Source organism: Corvus kubaryi, unplaced genomic scaffold (genome assembly GCF_017639235.1).
Source record: "Corvus kubaryi isolate FWS band 111438036 unplaced genomic scaffold, C.kubaryi_AGA036_p1.0 37127, whole genome shotgun sequence".
Lineage (NCBI taxonomy): Eukaryota > Metazoa > Chordata > Aves > Passeriformes > Corvidae > Corvus > Corvus kubaryi.
Window position 1 is genome coordinate 186,439 of NW_024581032.1, and position 22,736 is coordinate 209,174.

Here is a 22,736-nt window from a genome sequence, read left to right on the forward strand (position 1 = left end):
GGGGCTGTGGCTTCCACCCCAATGGTGCTGGGCTGGGCCCTGCTGTGAATGCTCTTCCAGATGCTTTGAACAATAGTGTCACTTTTCTTATCTCTATTCCTTGGGTGGTTTAACTCAGCTCAGGGTTTCAATGAGGAGGCCCATCCAGGGTGGGCTTCGGTGGTGCAGCGTCATTATACACCTTTGCTATAATAGGCAAAAGTCCTTCATGAAGACGTTTAAGCCATGAAACATAACATTTCAGTCTCCGACAGGTAGAAAGAACTGAGGCTGGTTAGGTTAACTACTCTTTAAGAACCTGTTCTGGAGAACTGATTCAAAGCCACTTACTAGTTTCGTATTATTCTGAGCTCCTTGTGTATTTTTACTACTTACAGACTATATCTGTGTACATTCTGGTTTCCTTCTGTGTAAATGAAGAGAGCCCAACTCATGTTGGAGTCCTATAACAATGACATTTCCAAATGCCTGTGCCAATACTGTCATTGTTGTAGTGCAGGACAACCATGACACGCGACTCATAGTTCCTTCAAGGCTCCATGCTGCTGTAATTCCTTCTGGTTGTTCCTCGTATGTGTTAAACTCATTATTCTTGTGCTGGTGAAAAGACATGGCAAGTTGCTATGTATGAGTGTGAGCATTTTTTTGTCCTATTTTCCATGTCTGTTTAGTTTCTGTGTTTGCTTTTAACTTGAGTCTCTTGTAAATACAGTCCAGGCAAAGCAAATAAAATTAGTTTACTCTACATGCAAATTAACAATATATAATATGCTAACCATGGCTTACTCTCTCTCAAAAAGGTGATCTGAATCTTGGTATTTAACCAAGCTTTTTAGTGGTGACAGGGTGAAAGAAGAGTTACACAACCGTAAAATTAATGAGACCAAATTTAGTAATTCACTCTCTACTCAAATGAAGAGTACTCAGACTAATACTGCATGATATTAAGATTTCAGAGTCAGTATTACCTTTTATCTAGTTTACTTCTAACTTTTATTAAGCTTTCCTATACCTGCTCTGTTAACATGTAGGTTATGATTTATTATATTAATTTGCTATTTAAGCATTGTCGAGCAAACCTACACCACCGCAGAATTTGTGAGTCAGGCTATTGACATCAGTGAACCCATTGGAAATCTTAAGAAGTTGCTGGAACCCAGATTGCAGTGTTCCTTGGATGCACATGAAATTTGTCTGCAAGATATCCAGGTAAATTGAAAGGTTGTGAAAGATTTAAACCTCTTAATGGAGAAGTGTTTTACATACTTTTTCCCTTTTTTCCATTGTCTGTGGAATTCATGCTTCATGTGGAATATTAATTACAATTATGAATTTAATTTCATGGCAGGTTCATTATCATCAGACCATTTAATATATACACACTGGTTCAGTGTGAATACAATCAAAATATTTTTGGAGTTCCTGGTGCAAGGTTAAGAAACCAGCATGAAAGTGAAAGAAGAATGAGGGCAATGACCATACTATTTTTTCTTGAGGTAGCCCACATCATTTGTTGCTGCCTGAACTTCCATGAGTCCAATCTTGTTTTGAATCTAAACAAGAAGGTTTCTATATTATTCAGGTATAGAGGTAGCAAAGCATTACTCAAGAAATCCCCTCCTGTTTTTACCATTGCCACATGTTAGACAGTGTAACTGTTTGGCAGTTTGTTTAGCTACATGTTTTATTTGAAGTTACAATCAGACATCTGTGGCTTTTCCAGAAACCATGGGAGAATACTGTTATAAAGACAAGAATTTTTATGAAGGTGGTAAAAACTCAGAAAAGGAACTGCAGATATTTTCAGGTAGTGAAGGTACCTCCCCATATTGCATTGCTTCTTTTAGGTCAAAAAATGTTCCTATTAGCAAGAATACCTTAAACAGAACAGTGGCAAATTTCAAATACGATCAAATTTTTTCTGTTATGTACTATGTCTACACAGTACTAAAAATATTTGCACACTTCTTCAGAAAATCTGCTGCAGGCACCAAGTGTTTCTAAAATTTAAAGGAGAATAAATGTATTGTAACTGTGAAACTAATACATATTTTAATTTTTTTAATTTTTAATGATTTTATCAAGCTGGACCCAGATCGAAGCCTTTTTGATCAAGGAGTGAAAACAGATGGAACAGTGCAACTCAGTGTGCAAGTAATATCTAGGCAAGGTAAGCAGTGACATTTATCCATTGTACAAACTAATATTGCAGGATTACTAAGCTCCTCCTATTCCTAGCTTTGAAATTGAGAAAATCAATGAATGGCCACAGTGCTTCAGAATGTATTTTTCACTGTGTACTGTAGTTCTAAGTAGTAAAATTAAAATAAATGTCATGGACTAATGCTATTTGAAATGTTTTTTAAAGGAATTTTGTATCTTTTTCATAAGTAACAAAATCAAACACAAATCCAGAACCCAGACAACTCTCTGTCAAGTAGTGAGTTCCAGTATGAGGTTTTCCTCAAGGTTGAGTAGTTACTCGTACCAGACTAAATATTGAAGCAGGCAAAAGATTTTTGTGTAGGTGACAGTTTCATCCCTGTGAGATGAGTGAGCTTGTGTGCTTTAGGAACAATTACATTATGAAAGTAAATGTAGCTAACTGAAAATCCTTATCAAGGTCCAGGATCACTATTGTCTGTTTTCTCTGGATGAGAGGTCAGAATAAACCATTGTGTCAGAGGAACATTAACCAGGTGGGTACAGATTTGTTGAGGCATAGTTTTTATTTGTATTACCTGATATGATAGGATTTCCCCTTGTAAAATCCTCAGGAACTAGCAGCTTCATTGTTTTGCTTTTTGTCCTACTTTTCTGCTTTGCCCCTTCCATATGTCTTGAGTGGAAGGACAGCCACCACTCCTTAAAGGCAATGTTCATATTGGGCTGTGGGAACAGCTACAGGTGTTTATTTCCGTATTTTTAAACAGGAACAAGTTCTTCAGGAGTAGATTAGTTATCTATTTTGAATTACATCAGCAAAGCAAGTGAGCAAAATTTGGGGAGCACTTTTTGTTTACTTGTGGTTTTGTTGTAGATTAAACAGAAGAAAACTTTCTTGCCTTGTATTAACTGTTCAGCAAGACACAATTTGCATTTAATGCTGAGTGTCAGGTGACTAGTGCTAGGGTGAGTCCTCAGTTCCCCATATGTAATGGGAAGTGTACTACCTTTCTGCTTTTAAAATAGGATAGAAATATCCTTCAGGGAACTAGAATAACTGCTCTTAATTCATGCCCAGTAACTTCTAGTATTCAATGCTCAGACTTCCATTTTCAAAAGGATGTGAGTGATAAATATTTTTGCTATCATCTTCCACCTTCTTCCTGTGTTTCGTTATTTTCCCTTTAATGTAAAACTGGAGTTCATGATCGTAGAGTACAAGGAGCTTCTTGCTCCCTGCCCCCATCACGCCTTCCCTCTCTCCCTGTCCCTCCCCTTCCCATCTTAAAAGAAATACTTGAATATTAAGTACTTCTGTGTCACTTTGGAACACTCCTCAGTGTTGTTTTTCAGCCCTTGACACTTAAGTAACTCCTAAGAAATCTGTCTGTTGAAAGCATGTAAAATACGGCAGGGCAGAAATCAGAAGACAAATAGCATGCGTATAAACAAAAGGAAGATATTTGGATCACTAACAGGAAAATGGACTTGTTACTCTTGACTACAGTACCCCTTTGAGACAGAAGGGAAAAAACAGCTTCTTTAAGCCATCCTCATTTTTCACTTCCATGAATGAGGTTTTGAGAGATTCTCAGTTCACTTATGCTTATTTTTCCCTAACTTGTGTAATGTATAGAATTCAACTAGGAGTAATTGGTGATGCTAATCCTTGTGGTGGATTGGACTCTCTTATTTCTTGAAAGAAAAGCTGCTATGTCAGTTCAAATGTTCGATCAAATTTTGATCGGCTGGCTTTGAATTCAAAGACAACAGGTGAAATATAGTTCTTCTCTAGTTGAACTTGAGTGTAGTTTTTTTATAGCATTTCATTCTACGGCAGGTAAAATACCATTCCTATTTTTTCATTTTACTAGAAAGACTCTTCTGGCACTCTGCCTTGCCCTAACTCATTTCCTCTGGTTGGAGGAATGGCAGTGTGTGTGGTTTTCCTGCCATTCAGAGACCAGCAGCTTTGAGTGCAGCCCTGTTCTCTACTGCTCTGAACTGGGGCCTCTTGCATGTCTGTGGAACTCTGAGTAACTGTGTTCCATTGTATGTCAAAGAATTTGAAAAAAGCTTTCATTTTGAAGGCCTACACAGGAAAATACTGTGGGTTTTTTTTCTATAATAATTTCTGAAACAAGTAGGCTTTTGTCATTTTAGTATGTAAAGGAACAAATCATAAGTGTAATGACACTTATTTAGATTAAAGATGCTGTTTGAGTAATGTCCTGTCTCTGGGTGTGGTTAATACTAGACATTTCAGGGTGGGTAAAACCAAGCAGGCTGCCTGTAGGCCAGTCATCACCCCAGTATATTCTCTACCTTCAGGCAGTTGGCAGTACTGTCAACATCTGCATGTGTCTTGGTAGCTCCTGTCCTGAAGCCTTGCACTGCTTGTACCAGTTTATACTTGTGGGGTGTGTGGCATTGTGTTCCACAATTTGGGTGCTGTCCAAGGAAGACTGGTCATCTCTTAATGTGGTACGTAAAGGGAGAAGAGATGTGAGGAGAGATGCAGGCAAACTCAGGGAATTAATGTTGATCTAGTGTTGCAGTAAGTTAGATGGCAGACTGTTAATTCACATTTTTACTTACAAGCTGTTTCCTCTACAGAGACTCATTGCTTTGATCTCCATGTTTGTATTGTGGATAAAGCATGAAGTTCTTTTGACATGTAATTTTATGACGCAGTGAATTATTTTGTTGAGGAATAATGAACTGTACCTCTCTAGATGCTTTTTTCTTTACTTTCTTTTTTGAAGATCAAAAATAGAATCTTAAGCCTTAGTGGCTTCCCTTAGCCATTTTCGTATGATTTTTAAAGAAGCCAGTGTTGTGCATGTTAATTTTAGATGGCCTAGATAAAACACTCTCCTAAATAAGATATTTGTTTGCTTTTTCTTCATGTTTGCTCCTTCATCTAATCAACCACTTACTGGTTGTCTACATCTATTTTCATGTCCTTGATTTCACATTGCTGAGGTTTTTACTCTGTGGTCTTTGTACTGTTTGTCCCCTTTTTAATATCTTTTTCAAGCTCAATGCCTTTTAAAATCCAGATAAATACTTGTCTTAAAAATACTTTTTTTCTTACTTGTAATACAGGTACATACTCCATTTGTTTTCCCTTATAAACTATGACTGGACTGTGGATTTAGCTTTTAAGGGTGTTACCTGCAAAACCGTCTCATGTTGAGCTTTAATACAGATGAGACAGGAAGGACAAAAAGCAATATCTTTATGGTACAAGATACTGAAGTTACTCTGGCCATGTAATGTTCTGTGAATCCTACTTCATCAGCCTAACCATAGTCAAGGTTTTCCAACTCAAGATAAAATGGAATTGTAAAGATTTTTTTTTTAATGTGAAAATATGTTTGATAAAAATCTCTTAAAGTAAGTGTGGTTGTTGGTATTATAATGAAAATTGTGAGTCACAAAAATTAAAACAATCTTGAAAAATCTTCTGTACAATGTCAGAAATTTGGTGAGGCACCAGCTGGATAAAACACCTCAGAAGACAACAGAGAAAGTGTTGATACAAAGCATTAGTGAATGTGTTCTGACTTGCTGCAGAATTGATGCAGACATATCTTGTAGCTCCATGATCTAATATCTGAAATGACAGACATAAAGCCAAAACATGAATAGCTGATTAAGCTGAAAATGTGAAGAATTTTCTGATTTTCTTTTAACTTGCTGTTTAACACACTGCCTACTGCAGAGTATTGAAAGAAAATGTTAACTGCTTTATGTAGACCCCAGAGATATCGGGGAAGTATTGTAAAGCCTGAAAGAAATGCCTCATGGTTGGAGTAAAGCTGGATACTTGTCCTCTTGGAGGTTGCTTTTTCTGATTGTTTTGAGGCGCTTTTTTTGGTATATTTCTTACAGACTAAAATACTTGTACTTTATGCTCACATGCTGAACATTCTGTTCAAGATCTGTGAAACAGATCACTTAAATAGAACAGGAAGCTATAATACTGGGGGATGAAAGAGGGATAGCTTTGTTATTCACCTTAATAAAGTATATGCTGTATAATAGAGTGTCATTCTAATTTCGGACACTCGCAGGACACTCTTGTGTCCTGCTTCTTTCCTGAGTTTGCTAACCCTACTAATCAGAAGCCTTTAAAACAATGTTTTTGTCATATTTGCATTACTGTCTTTAAGTTTTGTGTTGTTTCCATACTTAGGGATAGAGCCCAAGTTGAACATCCTGGAAATCGTGAAGCCTGTGGAGACCGTGGAGGTTGTGATTGATCCAGATGCTCATCATGCAGAGGCTGAAGCTCACCTTGTTGAGGAAGCTCAAGTGATAACCTTGGATGGGACAAAACATATTGCAACAATTTCAGATGAAACGTCTGAGCAAGTGACGCGATGGGCTGCAGCACTGGAAGGCTATCGGAAGGAGCAGGAGCGCCTTGGAATACCTTATGGTAATAGTGCACGGCTATGAGTGAATTCATCTGCGGGCTGGGCTCTTCTGTTCTGTGTGGGATTGGTGCTCAAGGACCTCAGAGAAGGAAACCTGTGGTATGGGTTAGTATAATGCAAATAATCTGCATAAGGGAATTGTAGAATCATGGAATGGGTTTGGCTGGAAGGGACCTTAAACACCATCTTGTTCCAATCCCCTGCCATTGGCAGGGACACCTTCCACTAGATCATTAGGTTGCTCCAAGCACCATCTAGCTTGGCCTTGAACACATCCAGGGATAGGGCAGCCAGAGTTCCTCTGGGCACTGTGCCAGTGCCTCACCACCCTCACAGGGAAGAATTTTTTCCTAGTACCTAATCTAAGAACCAAGGAGAAGTAAAATGAATGCTCATAATAGTTTCATTAAGTGAGTGCTTTCATGCCATAACTACCTTGTCAATGCAGTTTTTAGAAAGCACTTTTCTTCCTGCCCTCCTTAAAAATGTCTGTGTTAGTGATAAAGCTCTTCAGGTGTGTGTAGAATTGAACAGACTCAGTACTTGGTATTGGGACATTGCCTATAAAATTGCTGAAACAAATCGTTCATGGACTGGAGGATGCTGAATATTCTGTTAAATCAGATTTTGTATGAAAAGCTGTGCTGGACTTCATCATACTGGAGGAAGATGATTCAGAACTGAAAATAAATATTCTTCTAGATGATCATCTTTTTTGAGTTAATGTTGTTACTTAGCAGGTTGCTCTTTTAATGTTAGCTTAAAAAAAATCTCTGTCTAAGATTGAACTGGAACTGTGGGATTTAGACCTATATCATGTTTTGGAGTCACAAGAAGCTGAATTGCTTCTTGCGACTGGCAGAAGTGTACTGTCAAGGCATATTCAGGAAGCTGTTATATATGAGCAGACCTGTAAAACTGGAATATATTTGGCAAGGGGGATACTTGGAAGAGTTTAAGAATTTCAGTCAAGTCACAGGTCTTTGCAGTACATGTAGCTTGCCAATATTTTGAGCGTATTTTTGATAACTAAAGCAATGGCTTTTTCATGGCTTTTTAGTTTTCTCATTGGTAAGCACTTCAAAAATATTTTCATCATGTTATGTCTGTTGATAATCAGGGATTTGATGCAGAATGTTTGAAAAAAAAAAAAAGAGGGATTATCAGAAGCAGACTAATACTTTTCATCATACTCTCACATTAATATCAGAAGAAAATTACTTAAACCAGTGTTGTTATGTTGAATAATATTTTTAATAAACTTTAATAATGTTGACGCTTTAAGAAAACCCTATAACACACAACTGTGGCTTTAAATGTTTAATGACTTCTGGGGCATAGAAGTGCAGATTTTTCAGGAAAATCATACTAGTTCATTATGACAGAGATCTGTGGATTACGAATAATAGTGTTCTCTTGATACCAGAAAAATGTGCTAAATTACACTCCTAGAAAGAATAACATCTTAAATATTTTCTGAGTAGACATTGCAGAGACTTGGGCTGAAATAAGGTGCCCCTAGGTTCTACAGTATAATCCAAAATTATTTCCTGGATCTTTTCAGAAGACAGGGTGTGTTGATGTTAAGAGTCAAGTCCAGTCAATAAATAATCATCCAGAAAAGTAGTGGTTCGATGTCTTCATCCTTACAGGCTTCTCTGCTTTGCTGCAAAGGGAAAACCAGCTTTTAGCAGGTCTTTAAAATGTTGTGGCTTTTTCTTTAATGTTATGTTTTGGGTTGGTTTTATTAGAGATTATAAATCTTTTTCTGTTAAAAGTATTTCTGCTATTAGAATCCAAATATTTGGTACCTAGAAGGAAGGAAAATATTAATTGTTATGAGAAATAAATGCAGAAAACAGAGCAGCAGAAAGCTTGGAAAACACAGAAGTGGTTAGAGAAAGTAATAATTTATGTTTCCTTGCAGACTGTGTTCTGTCAATGAGAACGGATTAGCAGCTTTCTGATAAAAGTTGACTGCTGCTGATATTTGGTAGATCAACTCCCTTGAGGTGTGTCTTTTGCCACAGGATTATATTGCATTGTTTTAGGTAGCATTAGTGAAAAATGATGCCATGTAACTGTCCTTTGTTAAGCAAAATGAAATTTGTAGCTCCTAGATAAATGTGTACAGACTTAGAAAACTTTAATTTTTCTTAATGCCTATTTTACATCTTAAAATAAAAACTTTTCAAGGTGACATCTGCTTGGGATATCGAAATTTAAAAATACATAATCACTCTCCTCCAGTGAAAAGTAGATATCCCTACTTTAGTTTCTAGTTCTTACCTGTTGACATATTTTAATATATTATATACAATATTAGCATCCCAAAACTTGATGCTCTGGCTGAAAAAGTCATGCAGAAGCAATCACCCACCTCCTGCAGGCCAGTGCTCAGCCAAGCCCTATGCAAGGGGCTACTTCAAAAAAACTAGTCCTTAGTTTTATTGCTCAGTATTCCCTTGTAGTGTGAAATATCTCTTTGGTCAGTTGGGGTCAGCTGTCCCTCATCAGTTTGATGTGCACCCCCAGGCTACTCAGTGGGGTGGCTGAATGAGAAACAGAGAAGGCCTTGCATTGGAGTCCAATAGTCTGACCAGGTTCTTTTAGATATTCCATGTGTGGAGGGTGTAATATTGAATATCAAATTTACTTGAAAATCATTGATATACATGGGATTTCTGGTTTAGCAGAGTGATACAAGTTACATTAAAAACACAGCACAAAGGTAAGATACACTTAGATGAATACAGCAATTGCAGAACATCGCACAATCCCAATCCCAACAGGGTTCCTGGTACAGGTGTCTATAACATACTCACCATCACAAGATTGGATGTCCCTAATAGCCAAGAAGGAGAACATGGGTTGCAGCCAGCTCAACCCCATTGTTCTCTTCGAAATTCTCTTGCTAGTTGTGTGGTTTATGTTCTCTGTGTTGGGCTGAGCCACATCTTCGTGGCCTCTGCAAGCACTGCTCAGCAGTAGCCAAAACATCTCAATGTGTTATTAACACTGGTTTGGTCACCAGCCTAAAGTACAACACAATAGGGGTTTCTGGGAAGAAAATTAATCCATCCCAGATATACCCAGTGGTGTTTTTTGTCAGCAGAAACTGAGGTTACGTGAATGAGTTTAGAATATAATATTTTGTCATAAATCACAACTTGATCAACATTTCTGAAGAAGAGTATCCTTCTGTGAGAGAGAGTACTCTTTTTTTGAAGCTAAAGACCTGTGGAAGAAGAAAAATTCTTTATTTGCGTTTGAGATATGTCAGGCATAGTTCTGATGTAAAAACTTTCTCTAAAGAAAATCCCTCTTTCGCCCTTTCATCACTCCACCAACCCATATAATTCCATCACCATTTTAAGAGCAGTCACCAACTTACGTGGCAGATTTGGTCTCAGTAACTCTGCTTCTTGATGTTATTCATTTACTCTTACGGAAGTTATTACATAATCGAGGAGGAATCTTGCAGTATATGATTTACAGTGTCATCCATCTTTTCCAGACCCAGTTCAGTGGTCGACAGACCAGGTGCTCCATTGGGTGGTATGGGTGATGAAGGAGTTCAGCATGACTGACATCGACCTCAACGCACTCAGCATTCCTGGGCGGGAGCTCTGCAACCTCAGCCAAGAAGATTTCTTCCAGCGTGTCCCACGGGGAGAAATTCTCTGGAGCCACCTGGAGCTTCTTCGAAAGTGTATGGCAGATTTTTCTGTAACTGATTTTACTTATTCCACTTCCCTGCTTCTCTCTCTCTCTTTTTTTTTTTTTTAAACTTTTTTTTGGAATATGAAACCAGTTATGAGCAGTCATTTTTCCTTTACTTAATATTGGGGCTAAAAATGAGGGTATCAATACAGGATAACAGGAGGTATTAGAATGTCTGCTGCCATGAAGCATGTCTGCATACTAAAGACTGCCTGTCTTTCAACCTTATAACTAGTAGAAGGTAGTGAATTATTATTCCTCCTTTGTTTTTTATAAAGCTTCATAGTTTATGCATCTACTGAATTTGTTAGTTCTATAATTATATTGCTCAAGAGTTATTAAATGTACATTTCTGTGTCATATAGAAGTGGAGATTATTAAGCATAGACAGTGAAATCCTTAGATGGTACACAACATATATGGCTGCTAAGCAATGCATTGTATGTGCATAAGACAGTAACATATATGTGCATTTCAGATTTACTATGCTTGGATGTAACTTGCCAGACAAATAACTATTTCCATTTTCATTTACATAACATAGCTGAAGGTTTTTGGGGATGGAGAATGCAGAAGATAGTGGAGATTTGCCATGTACACCCCTCTAAAAATTGAATGACAGATGTTAAATGTCTCCACTTCTAAGACCATGAACTGTACATGTCTCTTGCAGACTGATACCAAATTTTTATTTATTTTCCTCTATGAAATATGAAAGTTTTTGCTCTTCAGGTGACTTGAAATTTGTGGGTTAAATATAAACCTGCTGGGTTTTTTTTCCAATTTGTAGATGTGTTGGCTAGCCAAGAACACTCTGGAGAAATAGCAACTGTTACTATTGATCAGCGTAAGTACTTCTGTCAGCATTAATTCACACAATTCATTGTTTGTAGGTTTAGCACTGTACTGTGGTTCAGCACTATGATAGTACAACATTTAGAAAATCACTTGCGAGAGTATTTTTCCTTGGGGAAGGGAGGAGGACATACTTTAAACTTCAAAACATAACGTTGAGTTTCTGTATATTTTGTTATTGGGTGAAAAGTAGTGTTTGACCTGAACTACAGAAGTTTATAACTTTTGTTTTGGATGGTAGATTTTCCACTTTCTTGAAATAAGCTGTCTAGGATACATATTTGAGGTTCTTAGTTGTTTCAGGGCTTTAGGTTATATATTGCATAAATGAATGGATCTATTAAAGTACTAATTTCAAATAAAAAAGTGTTTTCAAAAACTTGAAGGGGTCTGTGGAAGAGATGACTTGCTTAGAAACTAATATTAGAAATAATACATTAAAGTAACTTTCCAGTTATTAGAAGCTCATTCTTTCAGCTAAGCAGTGTCATCAATTATTAAAATGAATCCATTTTTAGAAGACTTATAAGCATCTTATATGCTAAATAAACAGACTGTTTATTACATCCTGTGGTTGTGTCTAGTTAAAGCCAGCTTGAATGGGGCATCTGCATCCTCCTACACCATTGCAATAGAAGGTGTTTGCTGTTTGAGTATCAGGTATGGAGGTTGTGCAGTGACTGTAGAGAAAAGGGCATTAGAGTACATCGTGTGGGAACAGCATGAAGATGAAAACAAAGGCATGAGAGAGTTTGGGTTCTTTTTGTGGAAGCATGTAATACACATGATAATAAACTAAAGCTGGTGTTTTATCTGTAATGTGATACTTCTGCAATGAGTCTAAAACTAGAATTTTCATATAAGAGGTAAAAAGGTCTTTAAATTTTACTGAGTATTGTGACTTAATGCAGTGTGCCTTTTTAGCAAAAGAAAAACCAGGTTCTAGATGTTATAATACAGGTAATAAATAAAATATGTGTATTTCTGTGCCAGCAATTTATAATTGATGTTCTGCAACATTCTCTGCTCTACAGCTGTGCAGATTATACCAGCATCTGTACAGCCTGCTACCCCAACTACCATCAAAGTGATAAACAGCAGTGCAAAGGCAGCTAAAGTACAGAGAGCTCCAAGGATCTCCGGGGAAGATAGGAGTTCCCCTGGGAACAGAACAGGTATTGTCTCCATTATTTTTACATGGCAATGCACTGAACACTGACCCATTAATATGAATTACACTTTGGTGAAACACATCTTTGTAGCTCCAAATGTGAGGTTTGTAGGAGTCCATGTGGTGTGAAGGGAGCCATAGGTACAAAAATCCATGGCAAGCACAGGCAGCCCTGGCAGGTTGGTCAGCTCACACAAGCACCATGTCAACATGATGCTGCAGTTTTTCCATCCTGCAGCAAAATAAAATGGATAAATTTCCCCATCACTTAACAATCTGTCCTCTCAAACCACTGCATAGCATTTATTCAAGCTTTTAACTTCTTTTCTATTTGCAGAAAGGGAAGAAAATAAAATCCATGTTGTAAAATGTAGCTTAGCTTCTACTTGCACTGTCTGTTGCCCTCCTCCTCTGTTCCCCCCAATCTAGTGATTTATAAAGTTTCATATTTCTTTTTTAGTTAAATGAATGCATGTGTGGAAAACTGCACACTAAATTTGCAGTTTAATTTTGGAATTACTGTTATTTGTACATACTCTTTTGATTAATTTATTTTTTCTTGCTGTCATTTTTGTTTTGCTTCTCTTTACTATTGTGAATTTTTCTGTTAAATCCTTTCTTCTCTTCCTCCTTGAGTTTTTATTTGTTTCAGACTCTGCAAAGGCCTCTAATGATGTCATTCAGAATTTTAAGGGCAAGGTTTTATTGGCTGACATTAGTGAGGAATACTCTGTGTTTCTCTCTTTAGTAATCAGGTCTGCTGTCTGGATCTCATTGAGAATTTAGGAGTTTAACTGCAGGTACTTGAGTTAGAAAGAAATCGTAATGATTGGACATGAAAGACGCTGCATTGATGTAAGCTGAAGTGTTGGGGTTTCTTTTGTGTTTCTTGTATTTCATGTTGAAAATTGGAGATCAAATTTTTTTTAAAAAAAACAGCTTCTCTTATACGTGTCTGTGTGTGAAGAGGAATAAGCAGCTCTTGCTACATCTGTTTTATTTTAAAGATAGATATGCATCTAAATGATTATGTTGGGGGAGTGGGTTTTTTTAAGTTCTAGGGAAAAATTTATGCTAAATCTTGATAATTTTTTTCCTGCATTCATCTTTTTTTAATAAATATGGGTACTGATGACTTTGAAGGGAAATGTTTGCAAAAGAATAATTAGAAGGGATTAATTAAGTGCAAGTTTTCCTTCCATCGTATATACTATGTTGGTCTGCTTTAATATGGTGGTTGAAAATTTTTAGCCATGAGGGGAACATAAAAAGGACAAGTTGAAGTGGAACTTACTGTTTCTATTTTAACAGGGAACAATGGTCAGATCCAGCTGTGGCAGTTTTTATTAGAACTTCTTACTGACAAAGATGCTCGGGACTGTATTTCTTGGGTTGGTGATGAAGGAGAGTTTAAATTGAATCAGCCTGAACTGGTTGCACAGAAATGGGGACAGCGCAAGAACAAGCCCACAATGAACTATGAGAAGCTTAGTCGGGCTTTGAGGTAAGAAACTTCAGGAATTCATCGGGTATGATTTGCTTTCATTTGGCTACCTCATTTTTAATTACCATAATGAAAAACTTGCAGCTTTTTTAGTAAAGGTATAACCAAATCTTCTGAAGCTGGTCCTTACAATGAGATATGCTAGTCTTAGGGGTGAGGTATTTGCTGGGTGTTTTGCCTTTTGTCATTTTGAAAGAAGCTAGTAGAATAACTTCTTGAAAATAGATCTTCTTTTTTCAAGATTGTTAATTTGGGTCGCTCACTTCCAGAAACATACCTCTTTTTTATTTATCTTCAATATTTATGCTTTTAGAAACATGCCAAACAATATTGATTGTTGGTGAAAGATACAGAAATATGTGAATTATTAACTTATTTTTATGTTTTACTGTCCATGTTCTTCTTGCTCTTGTTATGGAATAAAGCAGATACTTCTCTGTAATTGTTAGTGCTTTTCTGTATGTAAGAACCATTTCTAACTTCAAATATTCATTGATCCATTTAATTGTTCTTATTGTGTGGATCTTAAATTGAAAAATACAGTTTACAGCTAAGTTTCAACAGTTGCAATTCCAGCATCACAGTGATCTGAAGAAATGGAAGTGTTTCAGTGTCTTTATTTCACTCTGATTTTGTCGTTTGACATTAGTAAAAGGGACTTGTATTACCGAATCGCTGTGGGTGAGGTACTTGAGGAGGGGGGAAGAATGCCAGTGCCTGAATTTTAGACTACTTTTCCCTGATTATTTTAGTCTCTGGAATAATTTGAAAATTCACCCATGTTCTTTGAAATCATTGAGAGTGAACTTCTGGTTTTTAATTCTGATATTGTTAAATATATTTCTCTTGATTTGTTTTCAAGAAAGATGTTTTTTGCCTACTCCTGCAAATTATTTGAGCAGGTTTAGAAATTCTTTTTGTATGAGCGAAGTTGCATTTTGATTGAGGTCTGTGTTTTACTTACTAGCATTTTCACTTTTGGTTACATGTTGTTTGGTTGGGTTTTTTTTAAAGTAAACTCCTCTAGCATTGTTTAAAAATATCAACTTCTATTTGAAAATACCTCTGTAAGAAATGGTGGTAAAATATCATATTCTGGCTTTCTTTGCCCTTTTAGGAAGGATTTAATTAGCATTTGACAGGCACAAGATACACAGCTTAACTATATCCTTTTGTTTGTCTTGTAAATTCTTTAGGCACAGTATTGTGCCAGAATTATTTTATCCTTGACAGACAAGTGGAAAAATAAATATTTTGAATGATATTAGGTATTGAAAGATGCAACTTCTAAGAGGTCCTGAGCCTCAGGTCATTAAAAGCAAGGAAGAGCATTGGTAGATGCTTACTCTCATGCTTTTCCTTAGGTATTATGTTTCAGTCTGTTCCTGTTCTAGATGCATCTTTAGTCTGGTCTGGTATGGTTTTTCTTGCATTATTTATATATTAAATTAGAATGTTAATTTTTTTCATAGAATCACAGACACTCTTGAGTTGGAGGGGCTGCAGGAGATTTCTGGTCGAACATCCTGCCCAAAGCAGGACCTTTCCAGTACAGCTCTTCCCTAGCCTGTATTGTTCCAGTACTATTCCCATGTTTCCAACCTGTGTATCTGTGAGTCTGTGTACTAAAGGCATATGTGAAAACCTTCTGAAACACAAAAATTATGTAAGCCATGCTAATGTTTCCATGTTTTGTCAACAAATTTCACAGAAGATATCAAAGGCACCTGAAGAACTTTGGAATAGTGTTATCAGTGGGATATTAAAGAGCATGAATCACTATTAGAAAAGTTTTGCATTTATATTTTAGTCACAGAATTACAGAAATCACATTCCTCAAAGTGGTGTCATTTTGGCAGCTGCATCAGCAACATTGACATGTTTTCTAACAATTTAATGTCTGAAGGGGTATTTAATGCCTCTTGCTACTCCTGTGATAAGCACTGTTGCCAAGCGAAAGTTTAATAAATGATGACGTGTCTTGTTTACTAATGTGTTGGAATCACTGTGTCAATTATTCATTAATACAGGAAATTATGTTGGTATTATGGAGAAATATACTGGCTCTTCTGCCCAGCTATAAGAAAAGCAGGCAGAGGGGCAGAAAGGGAATAAGAGCTTTTTTTTGTTATGCATATCTTGGTAAATGTTCTAAAAATCCAGATCTGTTTAGTTATCCAGTAGGGAGGTGAGACTTAAAGAAAAATAATTCATCTCCTGTATTCTTTTGAAAAAAAGTTTCCATGTGTCTTGGAATGTTCTGGTTACTTTTTGAACTTGCATGGATATTAATTATATTTATTTTTAGCTTTCTATATTTTTGAATAGGCAAATACTGTAATCAGAAATGCATTCAATGTAATATTGAAAATATCCTCTTGCCACATTGACTGATTTTAACTTGAGTGTTTTGAGCATGAGATGTGGGAATCTAGCATGTTTTGGGCCTTCGCATAAACATGATCTAGTTTCTTGTGGTCCTTTTCCTTTCTGATCGTGTCAGTAATGTGCACTAAATAATTCAAAGTATATTCAGTTTTTTAAAGCATTTTTCTACAGCATTTTTTGAGACAGGAATGATTATATGGGATTGTACAATAAATTAAAGGCTTGTACGGAGTTAAGTAACTTAAAAAAATGATGACCACTGCCACTTGACATTTTCCATGGCCACATTTACAAATGTTGTTTTTCTGCGGGTGCTTCATATTGCCCCAAGTGAGCAGAGCTCAGTTTTTCTATGTCCTCTACCCTATTTAACGTGAGAGTCTGCCCAGTGTTCCCACACACTATTTCACATACAAAGGACACACCAGATTATTGCTCATCCTCCCCTAATTCTGCCCAGTACTGTAAGACTCTACTTCAAAGCTGAATATAAATTATCATCCCACCCTCATGGTTCATCCAACCCACCGCAACTAAATCTCAGTAAGAGACTGAAAGTGCTGGACACAATTCCACAACAGTTCCTTAGCTGGTGCTGAGATGTTTTGGAGGACAGGGCTGGCATGGAGAATTGCTGGGTGGAAGCTGTTGTGGCAGCCAACAAGTGTAGAGATGCAGAGAAGGAAACAGAGGAGTTGAGGGAGGCAGGTGGTAGTTTGAGAGGTAGAGTGAGGAGAAGGACTGAAAAGGAAGCTTTTTTATAACTGTATGTCATTTAGGAGGAAGCTGAAGGAGAACTTTAGCAAACAAACCACACTGTCTTTACCCACAGAGCAGTAATAAGCTACTCTGACGCTTCCTGTACTCCATGACAGACCTCTGTGGCTTCTCACGTGATCTCAGTAACCAACAGGTTTACCAACATTGTTTTCTGCATAGCTTGTCTCTCATCTGTCTTTGGTCCTGCTGCTTAGGCCCTTGCCCTCAAAAGTAAGAAATTAAAAGGCTTTTTTTTCCTAGAACTTGAGACGTCTGAAGAATTTGCTTGGATTCTTAGTAACTTACCTCTTTTCCACTAGAGCTGCAAGTCAGAAGTTCATCTTTTAATTGACTTAATTTTGCTAGTGAACAAGAATCATCTTTGCTTTATGAACATGTCACTCAGGATAGAGTTTTAGACAGTCAAGAAATCTGTGTTCATTTGTGCTACATTTGGGTGATGGTTTTGAGGAAATTTTGTGTGATTTGTGTTGGTTGAGTTTTTACTACTTTCCAAATTTATCACAAACTCGTTAAGCTCATCAAATCCAAGTTACATCCCAGTCACTTAAGTTTGCTTAATGAGAAATGTGACACACATTCTATTAAAGCTTGCAGTGAGAGAAGAACAGCAACAAAACTGCAAAATTCTAACTTTTGTTTTATTGGTGTGACCTAAGGTTTTGTAACTGTCTCTGGAGTGGCAGGGTCATGTAGACCTTGTTGTCTCACTACATTTCTGCCCAATCTGATAATTCTTTCGTCACACAATATAAAAGGTATTTATATTTCGAGAACTCACTTTTAGTTGTAAATAAAGGCAAAGACGTAGTTTTGACAGCATATGAACTATAACAAGAAAAAAAAAGCCCAACAAAAACAAACAAACCAAACCAAACTGACAAAACCCCACAAATCTAACCCATGCCTTTATAGTTTTATTTCCATCTTTGAAGACAGTGTGGAGAGAATAGCTGTTTTCATATCACAGAAACTGCTTGGTAATTTTCAACCTGTTCCCAGCATTAATTTTTTTCTTCAGAAAGGCAAAGCAAGGGACAATAGTAAGGGGAAAGACAATATTTTCTTATTAAGGCAAATCACTATATATAAGACATCTTCCCTGCCAAGCTGATTTTAAACTGCTCTAAAACTTATTCCTGAACTGGTGCTTCCAATGGCCTGTAAAATAATTACTGTGTTTTCTTTCTCCTTGATATACCAAGGTACAGAGATAATTTTCAGCATTTCCCTTTTCTTGTATAACAAAATGCCTAAACAGTATCTTGGTATACGAAATTATGAGAATCTTAATGAGAAAAAGAGTAATATTTTACCATCTGGTGACCTTAAGTAAGTAATGGATGCATATGAAAATTACAGATGCTACAATTGTCCATTGCTGATTTCTTTTCCATTTTGCAGGTATTACTATGATGGAGACATGATCTGCAAAGTGCAAGGCAAGAGGTTTGTGTACAAATTTGTGTGTGACCTGAAGACTCTGATTGGGTACAGCGCAGCGGAGCTGAACCGCTTGGTCACAGAGTGCGAGCAGAAGAAACTGGCCAAGATGCAGCTCCATGGCATTGCACAGCCAGTTACAGCAGTGGCACTGGCTACAGCATCCCTGCAAGCAGAGAAAGATAATTAAGCACTAGGACCTGTAAGTGGGAACCTGAGGCCTTTCCTCTATTACCACAGCAGTTGGTGCTCTTTCTTTTATCAGAATTGGAAAATTCTTTTGTTTCTTGACCGTACAATATAGAGCATGAATTTCTATAAAGAACTCAGACTTGCATAAATTTGGATCTTTTAACAGCATATATGTTAATGTAAGTTAAGGGATCACCCCAACTTCTGCAGCTAGTGAGAGGTGGAACCACTCCGTGCTGTGACCATGGCTGTGCAAAGTCATTTCTGCAACAAAATTTTAACAAAAATGAAGTCCCTATAGTCCACAGGCAGTTGTGTGAATGCAGCCTTCTCCAGTCTCTTGTTCTCTGCTGAACTACCAAATGGCGTTTGATGCTTTCAAAGTTTAAAATATGTTCATTATTCTGTTAATCAAGTGGAGCTGAAAGACATGTTAAATGTTACAAAGCATCAAGTTCTTAAAATAACTTCTCTGTTTAAAAGCAAAGGAAACTAAGACTAGACTTAACTGGAGATCAGTGCTGAAAGAGATCCAGGTTTAGATATGGCTTAGGTGAAAAGCCAATTATGAGTGTTTCATTGTAATATACACATAATATGCATATATGAGGGCAAATAACCTGTTTTTAAATATGTACTTGACGTTAACCATTTCACAGAAAGCAAGGATGAACTTCTTCCCCCACTGCCATCCCCCATCAGGTAATTAAAAAACTTGAACAAACAGCCCTCACCCAAAGAGTAGATTGTATTGGTGGGGAGTATTAATGCTGTGTTTTGCAAGATGCTTATACCTGCATGGTAGTCAGCCTTAGTACCCGAAGACTTAAGTTAATCACAGTCAGTAGTCCCTGGTTAGGAACAAAAAGCAAACTGAAAATAGTTTTACAGAGAACTGAAGTTTAATTTCCCAATCATTGTACAGTCTAATGTATATTAACCAGAAAGAGGTATTTTTAATTTAAAATTAAATTCTCTTTGAACTTCAAGTGATATTTTTGAAGCTTCTTAAGCCAAATGCATGGTCCAGAGTTGGGTGCAATTTGAAGTCTGATGAGTCAGAAATAGTTGGGATGTATCCTGAATTCTGAGCTACTCAAGAGTGCTTCTTGCAAATTTACATATGCAGTAAAAAGTAGGCTTCAGCTGTTGAGTTTCCATACTATTGCTTGTTAGACTGCTTCTTTTGATATCTGAGAACGGTGTGATTTGGGGGTGGCTTTTGCCCTTTATGTTAATAAACAGCATAATTATTATGTGACCATTGATGTTCACCAACTTTTTATAAATTAAACCCCCTCTGATAACACTTAAAGAAAAGGGAAGACCTTTAATTCTGTAAGGGATCGAGTTACTCTTAAACCTTAAACCAAAAGTCCTTGAACAGTGAGGTTCCGAACATAACGTGTTTCTGCTCAGCAGTGAGAGCACTGGGTTGCTGCTCTTGAGCAGAGCAGGAATGGTTACACTTGCAAGCAGAAGGCAGAGAATGTAGACTTGTGTGTATCCTAAAGATGTGTTGAGGACAAGGCTTTTTGTAGGTGGATGCTCATCTGCAGATAGTTTTTGCTTGACTAGAAGTCTTGCATATAGTTCTGACTTTGTGTTTTTTCATCATTGACATGATTAAAAATCAAAGGTTTTTTGCTGGATTCTTTTGGTAATTCTTACTGTTGTTTTCATCCTTGAGCTCTTATAGCACTCCATCGGCTGAGCATGCTGGTGCCATTTTGCTTTTAAAAAAATTTTAAGCCCTGAGGAAAAAATGTAAATGTTACCTGTCACGAAAGGTCAGCATCACTCCTTTTCTTGCTGTTAGAGTTGATGTCACTGATTGGCAAGTTTTGGAGATAACTTGTGCAGGAGATGCAAGTTAGCTTACCAAGAATTATGTGAAGTTGGTATTTGAGGGCAGCAGCTCTGCATGTAACAACACTCCATGACTAAACACAAGTCCAGTACGAGTCACTAGTTCTAGTTAGCAGAGTTCTTGAGAGGCCTTTTTAGTTAAAATACAGTATAAAAAGAAAAGAAGCTTAAAATACCAGCCTTCTAGATCAAACCAGACTGTGGGAGGATAAACACACAGCAAAATTGAAAAGTAGCATCAATACTTCATTCCCCTGCCTCTTCTTGTTACATGATAAGCCCTGTGGTGGAAACTTCTGCTCCCGCTCTTTGTTTGTAATTACATCCTGTTGTTGCTTTCAGCCTTTCAGTAGAAGTACTGGTCCTTGGGGTTCTTTGTTGTGGCTCCATCTGCTTTTCCACCATGTTCTAATTAGTAAGGAAAGAACCTTTCAAGTGGTATAAAATTATTATCAGACTCTCTGTAGCTGAGGAAGAAATCTGTGACTAACTTGATGTCTTCAGTAAAACAAAAGATGTAGAATATATTGTCAAAGGATTTTCTTTCCTTCTTTCCAGAAGGAAAACATAGAATATTCCCAATTTTTGTAAAACAGAAGGGTTTTTGCATACTTTTTACTCTTTAAATAAAGACACTTATACTCTGCTAATAATTACGTATTTCTTTTGTGTTTTGCTTTTTTTTTTGTAATTTTACATAAACCAATTATTTTCTATTTTTACTCTGATAAAGTATTTGTGCATAAAATGTCAATATATAGTAAAATAGGTATTATACGGCTAATTTGCCTTCTTAATTTTTCCGACATTTGTAATGTCTTTCAGGGACAAGCAGTCCAAAGATTAATACCTGCCCTTTATTCTGTTTTCTCTTAAAGTCTGAAGTTCAGTACAGAAAGAAGGCAATCTCTGCTTATACTCTGAAGATGCATCTTCTTTGACTCAGTATTTGGCTACGTGTTTCTACTTTTAAACTGTAACTCAGTGTCCTTTATTTCTGTAGCAGCTTTCTTTAATATCTTAATTGTAAATCTCAGAATGGTGCTTTGATTAAACAAATGATGAAAACTCAATAGTAGGACAGAATGGAGCCCTGTGAAATGATTCAGTTTATGCTTTTAGCAGTGTTTAAATCAGAAAGATTCATGTTGACCTGTAAACTTGGGGGTTTTTTATTCCTGCAGATGGCCCTATTTACTTCATGTGTCCCTGCTAACAAAACTGTTAGTACTGTCCATGTTAGAAACAAGATAAAATTCTGATTATACTGCTCTTACCTTGTTTCTACTGAGACACAATTTAAAAATACTCTCATTATACCTCTGAACTCCTCCATCTGGACTGCCAAATTCAAGACTGGAGTATTTTGTCATCTTTAAACCTACCACATCACTTGATTTCAAAATGTTTATATTTAGCTTAGCAGCAACAACATGAAATGGACTGAAAATACTGGTTTTCACACCTTTCAGTAACATGTTGGACTTGATGATCTTAGAAGTCTTTTCCAACCTAAATTAAGGTACAATTTTAAAGTTCACTTACAAGTGTTCCGATATCATATTAATGGAGGACCTTTTATCTGGGTTTATAGCTAATAGTATATTTATCCAGTGTAAATTTCTTTTGGGATTCCTATAATACAAAAATTGTTATTGAAACAGTATTGAAAAAAATTGTATTGAAACAGGGAATTAAAACTAACAGCCTGCAATTTCCTTCTTAATCAAAATAAGCTGCTGTGGGACTCTACTGCCTGATCAAGAAACTGTTATAAGGTCCATTAACACAAGTTTGTGGGGAATATTTTTACTGACTGGACTGGGGTGTTTTGTTCTTCAAGATCATACATATTCTTAAAGGTTGTGGGTTTAATATTGCTATATCAGGGCTGCTAAAATACATTTGGGTTGATACTGTTCAATTTTTTTTCCTTTGGAAAAGTAATTCTTAATATGAATGATGCCAAACAAGAAATTAATTAAAGGAAAGGAATTAATGATTGATTCTTGCTGACTTCGGCGAGGGAAGACATGCAGACAATCAGTGTGATTGATAAAGCAAGCTTCGTTTATTGGCAATACAGAGGCACTTATCTAGTATGAGTATACATGCTTGTCAGTTCTTGATTGGTTTAAACTTATGAAAGCGCATTCTTGTTTCTATATAATTGGGTTAGATAAAAGACTACATTGGCAAG

At 36.7% G+C, this 22,736-nt stretch overlaps 1 protein-coding gene across 4 annotated transcripts in view; it reads left to right on the forward strand.

The window, feature by feature from the left end:
- The window catches only part of GABPA (GA binding protein transcription factor subunit alpha), a 27,610-nt gene extending 6,001 nt beyond the window's left edge, over nt 1–21,609 (forward strand). For 2 of the 4 annotated variants that reach the window (XM_042021171.1, XM_042021174.1), the window contains exons 3-10: nt 1,065–1,209; nt 2,086–2,170; nt 6,368–6,613; nt 10,129–10,323; nt 11,125–11,181; nt 12,224–12,364; nt 13,672–13,864; nt 18,437–21,189. In XM_042021171.1, the coding sequence (XP_041877105.1) occupies nt 1,065–1,209; nt 2,086–2,170; nt 6,368–6,613; nt 10,129–10,323; nt 11,125–11,181; nt 12,224–12,364; nt 13,672–13,864; nt 18,437–18,665 (1,291 nt within the window). In that variant the 3' untranslated portion in view covers nt 18,666–21,189. Of the gene's footprint in view, nt 1–1,064; nt 1,210–2,085; nt 2,171–6,367; nt 6,614–10,128; nt 10,324–11,124; nt 11,182–12,223; nt 12,365–13,671; nt 13,865–15,336; nt 15,853–18,436; nt 21,190–21,414 lie in introns of those variants that run through there. The other 2 variants (XM_042021173.1, XM_042021175.1) reach the window with 2 other exon arrangements.
- Nucleotides 21,610–22,736: the final 1,127 nt, after the last annotated feature.